The sequence below is a fragment of the Athene noctua genome, chromosome 2 (genome assembly GCF_965140245.1).
Source record: "Athene noctua chromosome 2, bAthNoc1.hap1.1, whole genome shotgun sequence".
Lineage (NCBI taxonomy): Eukaryota > Metazoa > Chordata > Aves > Strigiformes > Strigidae > Athene > Athene noctua.
The window spans coordinates 118,724,778-118,746,416 of record NC_134038.1 but is presented as its reverse complement, the minus strand read 5'-3'; the positions used below and the strand labels follow the sequence as shown (position 1 = coordinate 118,746,416).

Sequence of the window (21,639 nt, the reverse complement as noted above, 5' to 3'; positions counted from 1 at the left end):
CTTATATGTTCTTGCTATTCATACTTACTTCGGCAATCCTCTTGTGATACATGATTGTCAATTTTAATATCATCCACAGCAATTCCTCCAGTTCCTTTTCCAATTTCTCCCTCAATAACCACCTGGCAAAATAAGAGAATGTTCACATTGTTTTCCTGTTAATACACAATTGCAGCATTCAGGATATCTTAATTAGTTGTTAACACACATCTTCACTTGTCATGATGCCGCATCTACATGTACTTTGATTGTGGCCTGCCAATCTGCACTGCATGCCTTTATGACTTTATAGATGCAAATGTGAATTTATATAATGTCATAACTCCATTAAGGACTTTTACATCAGCAGCAAAACTGTGGCAAGAATGCAGTTTTGTGACAGATGAAAAATGATTCCTAAACTATTTCTTTGGCCTTCGACAACAAATTACTTATATCACTGTCTGAGATACCAAGAAATACGCCACTATTATTACTGTCACAGCAACAGCACCTCATCTGTAGGTGTAATATTGTCTACATAAATTCTTCGGTGACATTTTCTCCTATGGTGTATAAAAACCCGCAATACCAGCAAGGTCTTACTGGCCTCAGCTCTTAGTTTAGCGAGAAGCAGCCAAGCTCACCTGATAGTGTTTAACAGACTTGTGAAGAAGAACACGTCCTTCCTTCCAGCAGTTTGCCTGGTGCCCGCTCAGGGTCCACAGCACCTGGTCATATTCATCCGGCTTTTGGTACCGCAGTTTGATCTTCAGGGTGCCAACATGTGCACCGGACATGTGGTACCAGAAAGTCATGCAGTGGGCAGAGTTCTGCGAGTAAATCACGGGGCTCAGCAGTCGGGCGACTTTCCCTTTCTGGCTTTCATCAGCTTGTGAGTAAATGAAATTCCCATCTCCTACTGTGACAGAAGGACTGCATTAGGAATAGCCACCAGCTTTCATTTTCTTTGTTTACCTAAGAAGCCCCAACCAGACCTGATCATTCTGTTTTCTTTCCAACACTAATGGGTCAAGCCTCAGGGGGCATTGGTTTGGGAGCTCCAGGAAAGCTGATGTGCTCTAAGGAGAGTTCTGTTTCTTTTGGAAGTCTCCTTTGCTGTTCATTGGGATGCTTTGTGCCAAGAGTGAACCATAACAACATGTTCACTACAGGGCACACACAAGGTGTCTGATTTTGCTCAGGGAAGGAGGCGAAAGCATGTTTAGCGTGACAGCATATGCTCCATTAGTCAGTGTGCATCTCCTGAAGAGAACCAACCCTAGTTCAGCAGGCTAGACAGAAATCCCTAGGGCCTACTTTACACTAATTGTTCAAAGAGGAATTTTTAATCTCTCTTTAAAGTAATCTGTGCTTGAGAAGGCAAGATTAGAATGGGAAGAACACTGGAGGATAAAATAGCTTTGAACAGCCATGGTCAGAGATCAGGAACGGAGATATAAACAATGATCCTAAATAGAGTCTGAGCATAGTCACAAATGGTGCTGGAGTTATTCCCTTGATTTTTGTAATAATATATTGGGCTCTGTAGATTTGTGAACCATTTCCTGAAAGAGTAATCTTATGGCTGGTATTTTCTGAAGAGCATAATGGATTTATACACACTGAAATCTGAACACCTAATAACTAACTTGGAAAATTACTTGCTTAATCACATTGGGAGAGAAGCACGTGGGAGTGTGATTAGTTTGGTAACAGAAAATTGCTAAGTAAGATACTGACTACAGAGAAGTGCTTCTGATGTACACCAGCCAGGCATTCATTCCAGTCAGCTTTTGAACAGCTTCTTTGCAGATAATTATGGTGGAAAAATATGAAGTTCATCCTGGTGTGTGTAAGAATAGATTGCATGTGTAATGCACTCATACAAAAGGATGGAGACAGCATTTACTGGCATTGATGTATGGTTATTTTGAAAGTAGGAAGGAGAAAAGTAACAATAAGAAATACTGTACTTCAAATGCTGAAACAAGTGTACATATCTCTCTTTATACCAATGCTTAAACAAACAAAAAAAAAAAGTAAAAAGAGGCAAGAGAAGATGTTTTAGAAGGCTGATGTTTTATCAAATTGGTCTTTGCTTATACATGATATTCTTGAGTTACATTTGAAATAATGTATAATTGAGACTTGCTGGACTGTAATGGTATAGTCCTGCACCAGTGAAGAAGGGAAGATGAACAATGCTACTCTGGGAAGCATAAGAAGGGCAGGGTAGTAAAAAGTGAACCAGGAACAAAGGGGAGTGGGTTAAACCCAGTGGCTGGAAGGAATGGGCCTAAATAAATGCGAGAGAAGTATTTCTTCTAACATGAGAAAAAGACACTTTCTTCTGTTTGGACTTTTCTGTGGGCAGTCAGAGGTATCCTGTCCAGTATGCATGTGGAAGTATCTGGACTTTGAAAGAACTTTATAGGGGAAGATGATGATAACTTGACCGAAAAATTTAGGCTTTTTATTTCTTTTTCCTATCTTACTGTGGTAGCATCTTGTCCAGCTTCTTCAGCAGGAGTGCTTGTGCCTGTACGTTCTTTCCAACTTTGCTTCTGTGCAGAGGTCAGTACAACATGTGCAAATCTCATCAAAGAATGGTGACAGGAAAATCCAAAGGGAGGTAAAAAGGAAAATAATCAGCATTAGGATGGCTGTCTCAGTTGGAAGACCTAACTCTGGACAGATGTAATCATAACATGTATAATTTGAAGCGACATACAGCATATCCTGCTGTCTTAAAGCAACTGCTGTTGAAGATCACTTCTGTGGAGTTTCTTCAGCTTTACACATGTGCAGCTGAGAGCCAGATACGCCTGGAAGTTGCTCACTTTGGTTCTCCCAATATATAGGGTGGCCTCGCTGTGTAGCGATGACACTGAGGGGCTTGTTTGGGATGTCAGTGCCATTCAGGCGGCTCGTGGTCTGTGTTCACACCCACCCCACTCATTCTGTATCTGCTGGCAGGCAAATGACAAACCTGGCAGGTGAAGGTGGCCTTATAGTTGAAGGAAAATTTTGGAAAACATTGTCAATGACTGTGGTAAGGAGAAAAAAGGCCTGCCTGTAAGACTTACTGAGGCTACAGCTAATGGACCAAGTAAATCTTCTGCACTAGCAGGGCCCAGCAGAAACAACAAAATCTCATTTGAAGTATATAATTTCTTCATCTCTTGATTGAAGACAGGTTCAGTCTCTCTATAATCCTTGGTGGCAAAGTGCAGATAGCTCTCATTTCCAGAATATTATTGCAGTGCTGGGTCAGGAACTCTGTCTTCATTGTCTTAATTAGAGCTTTACTTATGCATGCCTTCTAGATTTTGTCAGTCTCTGGCTAACACAGCTTTTAACCTCCTTTCAATGTCAGAGCCTACGGAGCCATTTCACTTTTCTCTACATCAATTTTTCCACCATTACAGCCTTCACTTCAGCTAACTGCATTTAGTTAATTTGATGCCATTTATTTGTACAATGCCATTTATAGTCAAAGTATTATAAGTTTTTTTTTTTCCCTGAAACTACTGTACTTGTCTTAAGGTTCAATTGAAAGTGTCTCAGAATTTAAAAAGTCCAATTTTGTCTAATTTCCTTGTCATTCTCATTAGGCAAAGGGGTTGCAGAAGTGGGAAGGGGGATTTATCTCAACACATTTGATTAATTTGCACGTATGCACGAGAGAACACTAAAGCAAGAGGCAGTCCAGGTCACACAGTGCCCTCCCTTCGCCACTAGCCAGCAGCATATTTATTGCCTAATTATGCAGAGCCATGAGTTTGATACTACAAAACCAACCAATCAATTTCCCCGGGTGATATTTCTGAAAAAACTGTGTGTGAACAAAGTAATGGCTATAATCTGCAACTCCTGCTGGAGAGGAGGAGGGCATGGAAATATGTTCATCTGGGAAATTTCACTTACAATTCCTTTCTGTGGTGGGCAGTCCCTGTAACTACAAACAGGAATAACGTGAGGTTTGTTCACGACTGTATTACTTAAGTGATATTTGCAGAATACGTGGTCATTCAGAATTTTTTTCTACCCCAGATGATGGTTAACGAAAGGCAAGACAGGGGAAGGGAGTATCTTCAGTTCTAACAATAAATGGTCTTTATTCCCCAAAAGAAAGGACAATTATGGTTAGTTGTGACTACATATAATGGATTGGATTAAGTTGTCTAATCATCTTTGTAACTCTACAGATTTTAGATATAATTCACTCTTCTATGGTTTTTGAAGGAAGGTTGGTATGAAACAGAACAACCTCTTCCTATGTAAAATGGCTAAATCATGAACTCATGATTACCTGTGTGGTCTTGAATTGGCCCAGTTTTGCTGGTCAGGATTGCCCACTTTAAATCCACCTGGTTGTCATGCTCCCAGTGGCACAAAGTCTTTTGGGATCCCCAGCCAAAGGCACAGTTAAAGTTGTATAGTGGCAGCTCTGCAAGAAAAGAGAGAAAAGGAGGGGTGAAATGTGATTATTAATTGCATAATGCAGATTTTGTACTTCAAAATGAAATGCATGCATTTGACCACTCATAGTTGAAACTCTGAGAAGCCATAGTAAGAGCAGCCGTATTGGAAAACACATGAAGAATGACTGTTTCTTGTAAACGATGTGGTTGTTTCTTATCTCTTTATGACCTGTATTTTGGGATTTTTTGTGGTTAGATTAACACTTCTGATTTGCCCACGTTAGCTGATAACTGTGCTGTAACACATATGACTCAAAAAGAAAGCTCTGGCTTGCTTATCAGATATATTTTCTGGTTGTTAATATTTATTTGAACCATAACAGTGCAAAGTTTTGCAACAACTCACAATAAGATTTGGACAAAAATAAGAAAGGACAGAAACACTAATGGAATGTCCTTGGCAGGAAAGGATTTCTGGTAAAATGTATAGTACGTGGCTTTAGTAAGGAACTTACTTCAGCATCTTCCAGACAGATAAGTAGGCCCACAAGATGGCAGCATTGAAATGGACAAATTGAGACAGAAAAGGAACAAATGTGGCTGATTGCCAAATGAACTCAAAATAAGCTTCAAAATGAGCTCCATGTAAAAGAAGGGAAGTCTGGTATTATGGTCAGGATGAGATCATATCTTGTTTTCAGCTTCTCTTCATTTCTGCCCAAAGGTTTAATACATAGTAGCTTATTTTCTTCAATAGAACTTGGAATTTGAATGGAAAGATTATACAAAGATAGCATATAAATCCCTTGCATTTCTTATTTTCAGAAGCAGTTTGAAATCTTTTGGGCTTTTGGTTCCTACCCCACTGGTATGAACTTTCACTTCACCTTGAGCAATGACAACTCCCAGTAGAGCAATACCCTTCCCACAGCAATGTGACCAAATCCTGAAGTCTTTTCTCAGGCATGACTCAAGCCTTATTAAAAAAATAACTTAGGTTTACTTTAATGAGATGCTTTGTGCAAGTATGAACTAAGAACAAAGGACTCTATGCTTCCATCAGTATCAGCTCTGGGGGAAGAACTGTGCTCCTTGCCCATTATTTTAAAAAAGCCAGGAAAGAAAATGCAACCCCTAGAATGTGTTTTATTTACTGTAGGAAAATATGGAGAAATATGGGAAGTGCGTTTGGGACCTGTGGCTGGCCAGACCTTTGAGATGGAGCTATTCCAGTCTGAAGAAGAAAACACTTCCTCCATTTAGTGAGCTGCCCAGGAAAGCCTGCAAAGGCTTTTGAACTGACAACCCAGATTTTAATAACAACTAAACTAGACTAATTATTTTACCAACCAGAAAAAACCTCAGGTGAGGAGGTTGAGACAGAATGGCTATAAAGAGGGTTCCTCTATCATTCTCTCTTTGCCTGCTGTGTCCTCGTTTGGTGGGTCCTTGATCCCACACACAGTTTTAACTCAGCTCACTGGATTTCTGCATTGCAGGCACTGGTCCCTCTCCCATCTGGCCCCTAGAAAATTTCTTTCTGTTAGCAGAGAGGTCTGAGTGTATGGCAGCTCCTGCCCCTCTCCTCCGCCTGTCAGTACCTCGGCTGTGCTGTGGCATCCCTCCACACTGAGCCCTCATTCTTCACTCCTTCCTTTCATCTGCCCCATCCTGCTCGCCTCCCCCCTCCCTCCCGCTGGCTTCCAGAGGGGTCTACTCCGCATTGTCACGAATACAGCATCCTAGCTGGAACAAATGAATTAAACAAATAATGTCTGACACAGGAATTCAATGTGGAGAAAACATGTTTCCTGGAGGACTCTAGCTCTTTCTAGGAAAGGGGCAGATCATGGTGAATCATTTCTCTTTGGGCTGAAAATGTTGAAGAAGCAGAACTCAGTCTGTGTGCACGTGCGTGCATTAAGGCAATCTATTACGTTTCTTACTTCAGTATATGGTGTTCTTTTCCTAGACAATGAGGCCATGATCAAAGACATCTTGCCCAAAAAGGGACATATGAAAATCAAGGTGAGTTTCTAAAGAAACAGAGTGACACTGAGATGAATTAAAGGATTTTAAGTTTGTGAAAAATAATCTTTCATTGTCAAGGAGGCCTAGGGAGAGCTATATTGCATGACTTTGACATCAGAGCCATGAAACAGAACTTTAGAAAAGGTCTTAGAAAATGTAAAACAAAATTAAATTTATTAATCCCAAAGGATTATATCATGCAAAGGTAGCGATAGCCTGTGTGGTATTCAAACGACAGGAAAGGAGAACAGTGGTACATAGATCACATCAGTCTGAAGATATCACACAGCATAAAAGAGCACATAGTACAAAGACATTGAAAGACTGGTATTGTTCAATTCTGAATAAAAACAAAGAGCAGAAGACACAGGAGAAATATGTAAATGGGTGAAGAATCCAGAGAAGGAAGATTACAATATTCTGTTTTCTCCATTTCATAGCCTGAGAACCGTGAGATATCCAGTCAAGTTCAATGCAGATCAAAGGAAAAAATTTCTCATATGATGTGCGTGATACTTGCTTCCCTTGAACGCTGCTAAGGCTGAACACAAGTCAAAGAGAACTGGACACTGAAATGGATAAGGAAAATATCCAGAATTTAATCGTGAATTCTAAAGTGCAGAGAGTGACAAAATCCTTTTGCTTCATAGTCTGAAGTCAGCTCTGGACATTAGGATTAGAAGGAGAGTTTCAAAACATAAATTTCACAGCACCATCTAATAAAGAATTTCTTACACTTTCATTTTGAAATATGTAGTCCAGGAAACTGGCAAAGGGCCTAAGTCTGATATGCTTTGGCCATGTCTGTGTTCCTTGGCTTTGGACTCACAGACAGCATGGTGTAGCATAAAAATGAACTTCTTTTCCATGCAGAAGTTAATGAGAATCCCCTGAAATAGACTAGAATTTGACCAGTAACCTGCTCTCAGGGAGCTATTTCTTGTTAGGTTCCTATAGTTTTCTTAAAAGTGATTGTGTTAATGTATTCCTTAGAAAATCACAGCAATGGTATTGAAGGTCAAAGGCAAAGCATTTCAGAGTGCTCTTATTTTATGGGTTCCTTAAATATGCCATCTTATTGTCTATTCTCATGTCTCTTCCAATGCTTCTCCCAGGGACCCATAAATAGAAAAATTAGAACTGCTAGTCAATTAATAACGGGCACTTGTAGCATCAGGATAGGTACATTAGTTGTAAGGACAATGGATGTGCCCCAGCAAAAGACAGAATAGTTCAACACTTATATTAAAGGTCCCAGAGGGCTGATACAGTAGCTCACAGTAAGCTATGAGCAATTTGTCCTCTTTGTCTTTGAACTATAGCTTGGCATCTTCGGTGGAAGGGAGGAAGGTAGGGACAAGTAGAATTTGGTGGGCTCTCTCTGCAGCGCTGGCCCATTCCCCTGCTCGGATAATTATCCTGTTAATAGGTGATTGATTCCGGGTTTGTGTGTATTGAGAAGATGAAGAAAACGAGCTATTATGTAACCAAATAGCAGCAGTTCAGATGAGAATCTGAGGGGGAGGTGTGGTGAAATCCCATATGCCTTTTACAAAATGTAGGGTACGTGATACTGAATTAAAACAGATTTATCCTCTCAAAGAATAACCAACAGCTGTACTTCTTGACCACATCTTGCTCACAGCTGGAACCATTACTGCACACAAATAAGAAAGTAATTTGAAAATCTAGTTGAGTGAGTTTCTTGCAAGTCCATTAATCTTTTGTGGCCCACAGACTTTGACATATTTTTATAACTCCTCCAACAAGAGGCAAGAAGGAGCATGATGGCATTAAAGATGCTATGAAAATTCTCTATAGGATGCTCTTGCCAAAGGGTAAATCAACATTAAAATGGGAAATTACAAACAGCATTTGGACCACTTCAAAGTAGTATATTTGGTCTAATTCATATTTGCATTTCACCTTTCTATATCACTTATGCTGGCAGCACAGAATTACCTTAAATGATAGTAGATAATTTAACTGCTTTAATATCCCTGTATTGATGCAAAGTTGTCCCACCGAAAATGAGAAGCAGACCTATTCTACCTTTAAATGATTTCTTAGCATAGTTTTTAACCTCAGGATTTCTTAGTTATATTTTTCTGAAATAGCTATTACATGTGTGAAAACCAAGATACTTCTTGAACTGTCTGCTTTACAAAGGACTGAGCTTGCATCCTGAGAGCACATAATGTAAATGAACAGCTTGCTCTGTATGGAAATAGCTAAGAGTCAAGCATTTCAAATAGTCTTCTGGAACTGAAAAAGATGTGTTCAAAAAGACTACATGTTGTTGAGTCTTAGGACTAAGGCCTGAAAGGTATTACCTTGACAGACAGATTTGTTAAAAGCATCTTTTTAATTCTGAGGAGGAAACTGGTTCCTCTCAAAAAACCCCCAAACCTTTAAACATTTTTAGCAGCTTGAAATCATGATTCTTTTTAATTTTCTTATAATTCAGTCCCCTTAGAAATGAACTGTGAAAGTCTCCGTGATGGAAATCTTGTTTATACATGGAGGCTTTCCAGTTATTTGCTCTTAACTGTTTCCATAGTGTATGAAAGCTGTTTGGAATAGGATAATCTCAGGCTTTGACACACGCAAGCATGTTAGTCTGGGATAACAAGATTAGCAGTGTTTGCAGGCTTGAATGCAGGCAGGAGGACAGCAATACATGGCGTTAGCACCTATCACAGAAGTACCTGTGCCACAGCAGGTGTTGCTATTGAGAGGGCTGATAAATCTCTGTCCCCAATCATAAGCTGCTGTGGCTAGCACTGGCAAGGTGTAGCTTGTGCTGGGTTACCACTGGAGCCTACAATGAGCAACTGATCTGGAACAGCTCTTTGGCTTGGAGTTCATAATTTACCTCAAGGTGTATTGGCATCTTAAAGTAAACCAGCCCTTAGAAGGAGTTAAGGGTGAAGCTTGAAGGCTTAGTCCTTGGTGAGTTAAATTCATACTTTGTTCAGCTTGAGAATAGCTGAAAGAGCTGGAGTGCATTTATCCTCAGCCAGCTGAGGGCCAGGGGGCCCCTGGAGCAGCTTTGTAACTTCAATACCAGTTTAAACTACGTTATTCGTGGCTGCTGTAGCAGGCTCTTGCTTCCAGCTGCATGGCCCCTTGCTCTGATGTGCTTCATCATGCCAGCCAGGTCCAGCCATGCCCCTTCCGCAGAAGGAAATGCTTACACCACCTTCACGCCAGGAAGGGTTTCCCCATGTTGAGGGGAATTTCTGTCTGCCCCTTTTGGAGAGTTTTCTGGATGGTTTTCAGTGAGGGATTATGAAACAGCTGGAAACCTTTATATCTTAAACTGGAGATTCTGGAAACCTTATTCTTATTTATTAGCATCTGACTGATCTCTATCTATGATCTTTGTAATGTGCTGCCATGTGGGAGCCTGGAATGTGAACTTGTCCCTTATTCCCCGGAAGGAAACAGTTCCTACCAGCACAATGCAGGGAAGTAACATTGGCATGCTCTGAAGGGAACCTCAGAAACTCCTTTAGCATAGAAAAAAAGCTTGGCTTATCACAGAGTAAGCAAAGGTGGTGCAGGAGGGAAGTAAGGAGAGAAAATGAGGATATCTTAACCTCTGGCAGAAACAGTCAATCTGTTACTGGAGAGGCCCACCCAAGCCAAAGGGATTAAACACAACCTGCAAATGCAGCTGGCACTGGGGAGGAGGGAGGGAAACTGCATTGCACAGAGGGACTTTATGAATTGGCAATTTGTTTAAAAGCAAGAAGATAGTTTAAAAAAACCTGTAAAAATCCTTCATTTCAGCAAAATACAAAACGAAAAGATAATTTCAGACATAGATTTTAAATGTTTCACTCTATAAACCACTGCACAGCATCCTTTCTTCCTTTGCATCCCCCACCCCTTTCCAAACTGTGGGATCACCAGCAGCCCTCCAGCCCTTCAGCAATGCTGAGTGTGGAAGAACAGTGTGGAGAGGTGTCCTGTGAAGGCAGGCCAGCCTGCCATCGTGTTTCTCGTTGCACTGGTACTCCACGATATCCCTCTGCTCGTAAAACAGAGCAGATCTAGAAATAGTGTATGCTGACTAAGCCAACAGGATAACCCTGGAGACAAATTTTGAGAGGAGTAAAAGCATTCACCTCTGCAATATCAGAATGCAGAGACCAAGAAAGGGAACAACATCTGAGATAAGTCACCTCTATCTCTTAGTCAGGTCGACACCATCAGTGTCCTTTAGGAAACTTTTGCATCATTAGTCCCTTTCTTTTATTTGAAGCAAGAGTGGATTGTATCACACGGTTGAGGAAACAATGATAAACACTTACCCAACCCCGTTAATAAATCACTTGCAAGACTATGCCTGACTGTGCTCTAGTGGAGGAAATGGGAGTAACTGAAAACTGACCTCTTTACTGCTCCACAATTATTAATGCAAAAGATTTTAAACTCGTGCTCACAGTTTTTGGAGTTTTCTGTCCAAATCTACCCTCTCCCCCACTCGCAGTAAATTGTACAGGATATTAAAAAATGGTATGAAAGCTGTGGAAGCGGCAAACTAAGGATTTTAAAAGCTGTTAGTTATTGATTAAGTGAAAAGGACCTGCTGCCAGTGACAACTTGGTTTTCCCTTTTCAAGTTCATGGTAGCAGTTTATGTAACCCCATTTTGAGAAAACTTGCTAGAAAACAACATTGTAAAACTGCCAGCTCCCTGGTGGAGAAAACTGGCAAACTTTACTTAGTTTTGTAAAACCATGGATATAAATAGTGAGTGGGCCTGTGTGGCTCTGTTTTTGTTTTCCTGGAGTTTGCAAGCACACTTTGTGTCACTGACATGCCACAGAGTGCACTGTGTGATTAAGTTAGTTTAATTTTGTCAGCATTTGGCATTTGCTGATGCAGAAGGAAATCTTGTTCTCTGCTGTGTCTACATGTGGATGAAAGGAATAAAATATTTACTGTACAGAGCTGAGAGACCAGATGCTTCTTTACTTCAGAGACTTTTAGTGAATGGGAAGTCAGGAAGTGCTGCAATTCATTATTTTGTCTCTGGCATGAAATTTGGGTATGGAATTTATTATGCTTTTAATAAGAAAAAAAACTTCTTTTTTTACCTGGTTGTACTGTATTGTCTATTACTGTTGGCTTTTCTGTATTCAGCACTGTAGTACCACCTGGAAAAGAAATTATGCATATCATGACACACGGGACACAACAAAGGACACAGCAGTCATTTGGAATATCTTATATATAAATCTGAAATATTACCATCTTTATTAGACATGCAGGTAACTGAGTATGTGAGCTTCAGCATGAAAATATGACATTAAAGATCTGGTTTCCTTTATCAAAAAAGAAAACAAGAAGTCATCATTAAATAAAGCTGTATATCTTTGGAGTCCTTGCGAGCACCAATTGATCAACCCTCACCTTGTCCCTGTGGCCGTTGTTGTTTAATAGACACTGATTTGCTCCAAATCATATGGGAAGTCAGCAGCTGATCTCCATTAACACCTCCGAACAGTCACGAGTTTGTGCATTCACCCATGACATGTTGTTTCTTATATCAGGGATGTGAGGTCCTCTGGCCTCTGCCATGCTGGGTCTTCCCTGTGTGTTGTGTCATAGCCGCATTGTGAGCCAAGCTCACAAGAGAGGTGCATGGGAATTGCCTGACTTTAGGCTATAGTCTAAGGCAGGTTTCACTTCTGTCTCAAAGAGCAGGAGGAATTAAGGACTTCCCATTTGTGTTCTTCAGGCAGATGAACAAGAGGTGAGTGGGGTCATGGCCCTCTCCTAAACTCACTAATTGATATTTTTAAAATACTTGACTTTTTAAAGCAAGCCTTGTATTGATAAAGGAAACAAAAAGTAAATTAGCACAAATATAAATACGCAGTGGGGTGCTGATTACCAGTCAATGGCTTTTCTTTTCTCCAGCAAACAAGTGCTTAAAGCATTATAGAAAGGATGACTATGATGACTTCCAATGACAATGAATGCCCAAGCTATATCAGCTTTATGTTTGTGAGAATGATCTGATGGGAAATGTTATAAGCCACACAAATAGAGTAGCTCTGTATGGGGTCCAAATAGAGCAGGAAGGAATCTGGCCTACAGCACAATTACAGTTAATTGCGAGGGAGGCTTCATTGTGATACTCACATATGTGCAAGTGCTATCTGGGAAGTGACTTTAACAGTCATACCCATGAGAACACGGGCACCACACTTGCATTGGGAGTGGATGAAAGAGGGTAAAGCACTGAGAAAACCCCCTCTGCACTGCACTGCTATCGTTCAATGGGCCATGAGATTTACATACTTTCCTTCTATGCACTTTGGAGGAAGAAAAGAACGTTTACAACTAAATTATTGGTAAAATCGCTTCTCTGCATTTTAGTGTTGCAAGTAACATCATACATACAATGCAGTGTTCCTACAGTGTCCGCATGCACAGCTCAGGGTTTCTAAGTAGTATAGCAAAAAATGATACTAAAGTGTCTACACTTTTGCAGAAGGGCAATGTAGCAATTTTCAACTTTAGTACTGAAATAGGTTCAATTCCCCCAAAGAGCTGGTGCTCAGGAAGGCTGGTGGCTCTTCCCTTGTTTTAGAGATTATAAACCGCTCCCTAGGCACAACCTGCAAAAATTGCCAGAGGGACTTTCTTCTGCTCAATAAGCTTTCCCTAAGGGATGTGTGGGATGCAGTCCTGAGCTCCCTGAAGTGCAGAGACTACGAGTGAACCAGGAAGATGCTTGCACAAATCTATCTCTTTCCCTCACACTGCCTCCATCTATGTGAAATATGTCTCTACCTACTGGGTTTTGCAATACAGCCCTCAGTGCGGGGCTTTACTGGAAGCCCCAGTGTTTCCTGACCTGGTTCTTTCCTTTCAGAAAAATAACTAAACTGACGATGTTTAGTAACACTGAAAACTTTCTGAGCTACCTTAGCACAATACAGACTAATTTATCAGAATCCCTGCATAGCTGTTTTCAAAAAGAGTAAGATTAATCTGCAACACTGACTCGAAAAGCAGTGACAGTGACTGTGCGGTGTCTTTTCCACTCAAGAACTGTTTTTCAATTTATGATTTGCAACATGCAGTTACAGGAGACACTGGCAAAGCTCAGAAAGTGTTCAGTGCTGAAACTGCACTTCCATTTGTATCTGCTGTTGGATGTTCTACTTGGCTGCTCCAAAAAGCCAATCTCTTACCTAAGGTTTACCAATGTCCTCTTGGACAGCTATTGGCAGATTTTAATGCTATTTTATATCATGGATATAAGAAGCAATAAACATTTATTAGATAAGCGCACCAGAGAGCAGTGATGAAATAACTTGTGTCACTGTGCCCAAAAATAAGCTCAATTACTGTAGATCTATAGACCTGCTACAGGAAGATCTATCTCATCAAACAGGGCCAGAGCTTTGTGGAGTAAGTGACTTCCAGGAAGAGATCAAAAACCTAGTGGTGCAGTGTCAGGTCTCTCAGAAAGACAGTGGTTCTGTGCAAAAGTGGGAGAATATGAAAACTATCAAGCTTCCTCTGCTCTAGATGAAGACTGTGTTATGTCTCCCTCCTATTTTTCTGCTAGTGGTGGCAGCTTGGAGAACATCAGTCCTCTGTGGCTCTAATGCAGTGTTGGTGGGGAAGCTCATGGAAATATTTCTGGTTGTATATGTGTGAGTATGCTTAGATGAAACAAATCTACCTTGTTCTGTCTGGGAAAGGTTTGGGGCTGAGATTTGAGTCTTATACTAAATTTTAGGTATGGAAGTGTATACGTATCTTGAAGCTAAATAATATTTCATTTTGAGTTCTTCAGTCTCAGACAATAAACCTCAAAAGGTTTGTCCAGCTTTTTTCTTAATAAGAGAAAGTTTGATTGGGACATTTGATTAGACACAATTCCTGCTCAAAAAAATTGCCCTCTCTTCCAGCTAGTCACTATTATTTGCTTCAAAAATTACATAGCTGAGAAAACAATCAAAAGTATTGTCCTATGTAAAAGGCAGATGCCTATGTTTTGACAGCACTGACAATATGAACTGCATACCAATGTCCATTTATGTGGAGTGATTAAATCAGTGCAAGCGTTTAGCTGGTAACTGGTGATGGATATGAGCTACAGTGAAGCTGCAATGGAATGAGGATGGTTTCTGCACCTGTCAGTTGGTAGTCATCACCTGTGCCACTGTGACAGTTTGCCTGGTCATCATCACACTCATCCACGGGTTTGCCTTCAGAAACGGTAGGAACAGCGGTAGGAGCTGAAACAAAACCCAGTTGTTCAGTTAAAACATGTGCTGGAGAATCAGCATGCAACTGGCAGTAACATTTTGATGAGCACCATATGCTGTCTTCATGTGTTGCATATGAGGATTGAAGTCACTCTACTCTGCAGGTTAGTTAGTATTTTTTTGCAATGGGACCTATCTGTTCTGCCTCCTTGCACTAAGGCACTCTGCTGTATCTGAGCTCAAGGGCTGAGTGGAGCTGGGCAGCAAAGCCCTGGACTGTCTATTCACTGGCTGATGATTGTTTGTTTTTCCTACCAATGAAGAGTGAAAGCCTGGCAAGGCAGAATGGGAGTCTTGGGACACAGGTGTGGGGTAGAAAACCCATCGTTTTATTGCAGGCCAAAGTGCCTGTGAGTGGACTTGTACAAAGGAAGAGGAGGCGTGCATGCTCAAGGTGTAATTCTCCAGCACATGCAACATTGCTGAAGAAACCCCTCTGCAGAGCACATGTAAGAGAGGAAATAGCTGAGCAGAGTCCTGGTAACAGTGGCAGGAAGGCAGTGTAATGTAGAATCACTTTGTGCTCACTGAGGAGATCTGGAAGGAGTTTCTTTTGGTTTTGTTGAAGTTATAAATAAATAAGACATCAGTGATGTCAGTCATTCCTCCCGGCCACCTGCCTGCTTCTCATCGGTGATGACTTTCCGGTAGCTGCTGCATAACCAGTAAAAGTCTGACCTTTGTTATTACAGTTAAAAGCTTGAGATTTGTGCAAGATACCAGAAAACATATCTATACCCCAGTATCTGCAAAACATACCACATCTGGAAAATCAGAATACAGATACTTGGTGTTATTTTAGGTTTATGTTTTCTGCTGGAAGTATAGTTCCCTGGCTTAAGATAACCACTCTGGGAATGTGATGCAGGCTTTTGTCTGTTCTCACCTACTGTTATTTTCATTAACAATCTTTTACTCTCATTATAAGCAATGCAATAATGCATCCCTTTGTCAATTCTTCTTTGCCCTTCTACTGCTACCAGAGCCTGCTGGCCACATAAGATCATATACACTGACAACTTGGCCTGAAAATGTCAGGAGGGGTGGTAGTTTCTGAAGTAGCTATATTCTGGGATGAAACATGGCTCCTCCCTAGTTAAAGAAACAGTTCTGTACCTATTATGAATTATGCAGAGTGTCTCTTCCCCACATCATTTTAAAAACCCTTCTGGAGCGTTCTCTAGTTTTCTACATCCAGTTAACTTTCTTATCTTGATCTTCATGCCCCTCTATAGCCTCAAGCTTGCCTAGATCTCTGCCATCATTTCATGTAAGCCCCTTGGGATGCTTTGAACACAAAAAACTTCCCCTTGCTCATTACTGCTGGAGAGCTGATTTCTACTCCTGTCTGTGCCCACCTCCATGCTTCTGTTCTCATCTCAACTCCTTTCTTGCTCAGTAAATCTCAAGTGGCTTCTCTTCATCCAACTCCCTCCTTAAGATAGAGTTATACAACAAAGTTTTCTTATTATGCTTCTCCCATGGGTAAATGGGAATTGACCTCATCTGCCCATAAGTGACCTACAGGTGAACACCCTTCAAAAGTATGCCACGGCAAAAAGGAAAATGCAAGGAAAATTGTACTTGCTGCTGCAGTTTGCTTAAAAGCAAAGGTGTTTTGCCTTGTCAGTCTCCTCTTTGGCTCCCCCAGCTCACTGAGCAATGTGTTCTTGTAAGGTGGTCTACGGACTCACTTCTCAAAATCTAGGTGGCTACAGGAGCCCTGTGGCCAAAAGGGCTTTGCCCACAGGTTGTGAGTTTACATAAGACAGGTGCTGGGTTTTCTTTTTTCTGAGCAAGTAGTACAGTAGTCCTCAGGAACTAAGTATTCCCACAGGAAATGAGGACTTCCTGCAGGAACTAAGAAGTATTTCCAACCTCCCCACTTTCCGGGCCAAGTAAAAAGCATACTTATTCAGTGTGGCCTTCACTAAAAAAACAGCACAGAACTCATCAGTTCTCACAGCAAATGCCTCCCACTCTTCCGCCTTTGGGGGAGAAATGGTGAGAAAGACATGGAGGCAGAGCAGTCCGTTCCATTCGTCTTGGGAGCCTGTTCAGCTACTTCTGTACAAGGTATCATATGAAACCCTGAATAAAACAGTTTGTTATTCTGTGTATTGTTAAGCTGTGTGGTTTATAAGCCATGTCACTATACCACCATCCACCAGATAAAATTGTGAAATTCACATAGCGTTATCTGTAGTTATCTATGAACTTAAATAATTATTGTTTATATAACAGGAGTCAAAGCTTGACTTCATGTCACAGTCCAAGGATAAATGTCTAAACTTTGCTTTTCCTGGTCTTTCACCTCTTACATACTCTTGCAAAATTAAAGCTTGGTAAAGAACAAAGAGGGCCCCTTTACCCCCCAAAAGGAACAACACAGACACTGTCCAGCCAAGGAATCATGGCCCATCATAGTGTCTGGTGTGACTTTCACATCCTTTGAAGGAACAAGGGACATAATTGCTATATTTAGTGCCAAGCTCCCTCTGCAGTCTCAGAAAACATCTCTTCCAGGGTTGTATCATGGTAACATAAAATTTAAGTTCCTGTCTTTTTTCTCTCCTAATAGCTCTATGCTTCTCGAAAGTATAATCATAAGGCTGCTTAAGGGAACAGAAAACCATGTGGAAAATATCACTGTGATTCAACAAAGGAATGGGAGAAAGAATAATATTTGTGCCTTGGGCATATTCAAATGTCTGCAGAGAAGGAACTGATTAGGCTAAGAAACAGCACTAATGGCAGTCATGGAAGTGAGAATCCGACATGCTGACTGTACCAACACAGCAGTGTTCAGCAGTAGTCCAAGTAGAGAATGTATTTATGAAAATAATAAAGTGCATTCATCTCTAGCAGAGCAATTACCTTCGAGTTCACAGCCCAGCAGCTCCATTCGCAGACCCAGTCCTCCGTGTGTGGCTCTCTCAGGGTAGACGCGGATGAATCTTGTTGATACAGGTTCAAAAGTCCGCAGTTCAGGCGTGTCATAGTTGTTGTTGCCTTCAAAAGTCTGCAAAGCATGACAAATGTTACTTGCTAAAATAAAAATGCTATTTGCAGCAATCATCTTTTTTCCTTCATTCTCTAGTCTTTGAATTAGGTGAGCAGTAGGCCAGATTCTAACCACTTAATAAGTGTCAGGCATTCTTGTCCTAAATGAGAATGGAAAATGCATAGTTAAAGCTTCTCGGAAAAGTAATACATTTCATTTTTCATAAACTCAGTAGCAACCAATCCATCAGGGTCATAACAAGAGCTGAGTGTTTAATGAGACATGATTTTAAATGACGCTCTGATCTGGGGTTTAACTGGGTGACATTTTCAACACTTCTCAGGGAAAAAAAAATGGCTGAGGTGAAGATCCTGTCACCTTTTAAGTGGTTACAATAATAATCCAACTATTCAAGAGAAAATTTCAATCTGATTTCCCCCAGTGACAATTTCACAAGTTGTAGTTATTTCAAAAGGCATAAATTAAACTCCAGGAACAGTAGCTGCAAGAGTTCTTCCAGTGAGCCTGCTATTGAATAAGAATAAAAAGAAAGAAAGAAAGAAAGAAGAAAGCTGCTTCCTGACAAAACTGCAATATAATCCAACAGGCAAGGCAGGTCAGCAAATCTACATTTCAGACAAAAATCTCTTCTCTGAGTTGAGCTCTGGATTCTTCAGCCATAATGCAGCTCTCAATGGCATTTTTTTGATACCTTTGGATTCTCTTGTCAGTGATCTTTTGCATATAGAACAAGTTATAATTTGTACTTATAGCTACACCTCAGGTGCCTCCATGGAGATGATCGGTCCTTAGAATGAATTAACTGTGCAAAGAAACAGTCCTTGCCATGAAGAGTTTATAAACCAAGATAGGCAAAAGGAGTTATTTTTACCCTATTTTATGGTAAAAAATGGCTTCAGAATATAATGTATAGAACACTCTAAAGTACAAAATATGAAAACATATATGACAATGAAGTAAAAGTAAAGTATTTTCTACTTTTCTATGAATTAGTTAAATGGCAAAACATTAAAAAGTTCTTTGAACTAGAGTTCAAATTTGGCATTAGAGTGCCATGATAAGATACTTCCAACTCATAGCTGTGAAGCCTGAAGCCTTCAGGAACAAACCACCAGATACCCTTCATTTTGGATGAGAACAAATCTGCAATGAACAGAAGTTGATCAGGGGCAAAGAAAACAGAGGCCATGGGAAAAGCTGACTGTATTTCCCAAGCACAAAACAGTCATAGGTAAACTGATTGCTGCCAGTGCAGTCCTAAAAGCCTTGGTTGTTTTTACTGTACACCTCTGTATTATGAACCAATGGTCCACAAACCTTTCTGGTCATTGGTTGGAGTGCAAGTCGCAAAAGTCAGTGATGACGTCAGACTATGACTAACTAAATTAAAAAAGTAATTTCAGCTTTAATACTTCTGCTCCTACTTCCTAGGGGAAATTGTGCCTCCAAGGTAGCTTCAAGGTGCACTGGTTGACCTGGTGTTCTGCCAGTGCTTGGAAGACAGCTGTCAAGAATTCACATGTAGATGGCCTGTCAGATCTAATTAACATGGAATTGTGTATTATTGTATTTGAATAGCAATATAGTGCAAATGATCAGAAAAGCTACCAACCATATGAGAAAGAATGAATGCCATTTTATGTGTAAAAAGTAGACAGACATATGTATCTGAGGAATCCTTGCTTCCTTTTTAATAGTAGTCTTAATAGCAACATATAATAATGAAAACTGTTTTATAAAAGACATCAGTACTGGAGTACTGACACATAGACATTAGAATTCAATAAGCATCTAGAATTATATTGAATCATTGTCCTTTGTAGTGCAGAGCTGCCTGTGATTCAATTTTGACTGTTCATTTAAAACACATACTGATATTCTTTGCGGGGGAGGAGGGAGGAGTATACAGTAAAGCTTCACTTTGTCAGTGTCTTTTATGCAGGCTATGTCACAAATTGCTTTACTTTGTTACAAAGATAAGTTATAATAAATAATAGCTAAACAAATGAGAAGCTGAAGTGGTGAGAGGAAAAAAATATTTTTAATATCTTCTGAAATCAAAATAAACATGGCAGAAAAATCTAAAAAGGTTGTTCCAAATGGCAGGATATTCAGAAGTTTCTTCTACCAGAAATGATGAGAGGAGGTGTAAAGAAACCAAAAAAAAGTGGAAGGAGGAAAGAAGTATGAAAGAGAAAGATGACTTTATGGAGTAAGATTGAGTGAAACTGTGGACAAGAAATACAAATTGGGTCTGGAATGAAAATGGGGTTCTGCATGGTCGTTTGAGGATTTGTGATGTTCACTCCTCTGAGTGCTTGAGCTAGGCTAAAGCGGGAAACATTCTGCACATTCAAAACCAGGAGAAATTGGGTCAGCCAAAGAGGAAGGACTTGTAGTCCTAGTGAAAGGAACTACAGGCATGGATGACAAGATCATGTTGAGAAACAAGGTGATGTTTCATCTTTTGGACATACTCTGTTGTTATGTTTAGCTTGTCATTGTTCTTTCTTTTCCTAAAATGCAGTTGTTTGTTTACTGAAAGTCAAGACTTTAGCCAAGTGAAACGATGTGTTTCATTTCATATAACAGGGCTGTTTCTAATCCACATTCCTGCTGTGTCTCATTAAAGCATGCTGTCCCATCCAGCTCCACTTACATTTAAAAATACTTCATTCCAGTATTAACATTTTAAATCCCTCAGACTCCCAAATCATGGGATTTATCTGATTCTCTTTAAAGAAACTTGTGCTTCGGAAGAAAGTTTATTAAATGTCTTGAATTTTTGGGAAGGATTATAATTATACCACAAGAGATTCAAGAGATTTGAATTCCAGACCTCTCCATTCCATTAATCTTGAAAGTTAATTTCTGGTAGTGATGAAAGCTGAGGATGGGCTCAGTGCATTAGTTAGCACACTAGTTTTCTTGTCAAACTGCTAACTTCTGACAATGATGGCAAGTGCTTGTATTAGAAAACAGAAAGCCATGCAGCAGACGGCACACTGCTTTGAAAGCATATGGCATTATTTTTTTCCCTCATTGAGCCACATGTAGAAGTACATGTCAAAACAACATCTATTTTAGAAAGAAAATGGTTAGATCCCATTGTTGATTTACACTCTCTTCACACTTTATGATGAAGTCAAAACTCATGGTAACAAGAGAAAGGAGCTGACTGTAAAGGCTGAATTCATTTACTTTTAATCCCCAAAACAAATGATGAAAAGTGATGAGAAGTGAGAAAATGCAGACATATTCAGTGAGATTAAAACAGGAGGGAATGAAGTCCAATATTTACCAAATGTGCCTGGAAAAGCTACATCCATGGGCCCACTCAGATTTTCCTTTAAGGGAACATAGGTTTGTCCAATGGATGAGTCTATATAGCAAAACAGCTTCTACATCTAATTTTCTGACTAACACAGATGAGCAACTCTCAGGATTCCCATCTGCCAAGCACCACATCGGTTTGCCTTTTGAGGGAACATTTTGGTATATTATTCCCTGAACGTCCCATCACTGCAGCATCAGTTCATGAATGGGACTGCGTGCCCACTGGTTTCCTCAAGGAACAGGGTAGGGGGACTAAAAAAGGGTTGTGTCTTTTTGATGCAAAAATGCACTTTGTGAGCAATGATAGCAAAATGGGATGGAAGACTTAACAAATGGGATTTGGGGGAAATAAGCTAAACAACGCAATTTGTCCTGAAAAGCATACATTCAAAGACAAACCAAAATAGGCAAATTCCTATAAATTTTTCTGAGTCATGCTGATTTTCTTTTCCTTGTCATCTAAACCAGCAACACATTTGGCCCTCCCCTGTCTTGCAGTTTCTGCTTGAACCTATGAACCAGCTGCCTTTTATTGCCAA

The 21,639-nt window shown here is 40.2% G+C and overlaps 1 protein-coding gene across 5 annotated transcripts in view; it reads right to left on the bottom strand.

Moving 5' to 3' along the window:
- The window catches only part of NRP1 (neuropilin 1), a 112,909-nt gene that overhangs the window by 6,626 nt on the left and 84,644 nt on the right, over positions 1–21,639 (bottom strand). The window contains exons 11-16 of one of the 5 annotated variants that reach the window (XM_074900007.1): positions 17,617–17,761; positions 14,605–14,709; positions 11,545–11,604; positions 4,295–4,432; positions 627–901; positions 29–122 (exon numbers count right to left, since the gene is read on the bottom strand). In XM_074900007.1, coding sequence (XP_074756108.1) covers positions 29–122; positions 627–901; positions 4,295–4,432; positions 11,545–11,604; positions 14,605–14,709; positions 17,617–17,761 — 817 coding nt within the window. The remainder of the gene's footprint in view (positions 1–28; positions 123–626; positions 902–4,294; positions 4,433–11,544; positions 11,605–14,604; positions 14,710–17,616; positions 17,762–21,639) is intronic. The other 4 variants (XM_074900008.1, XM_074900009.1, XM_074900010.1 and 1 more) reach the window with 4 other exon arrangements.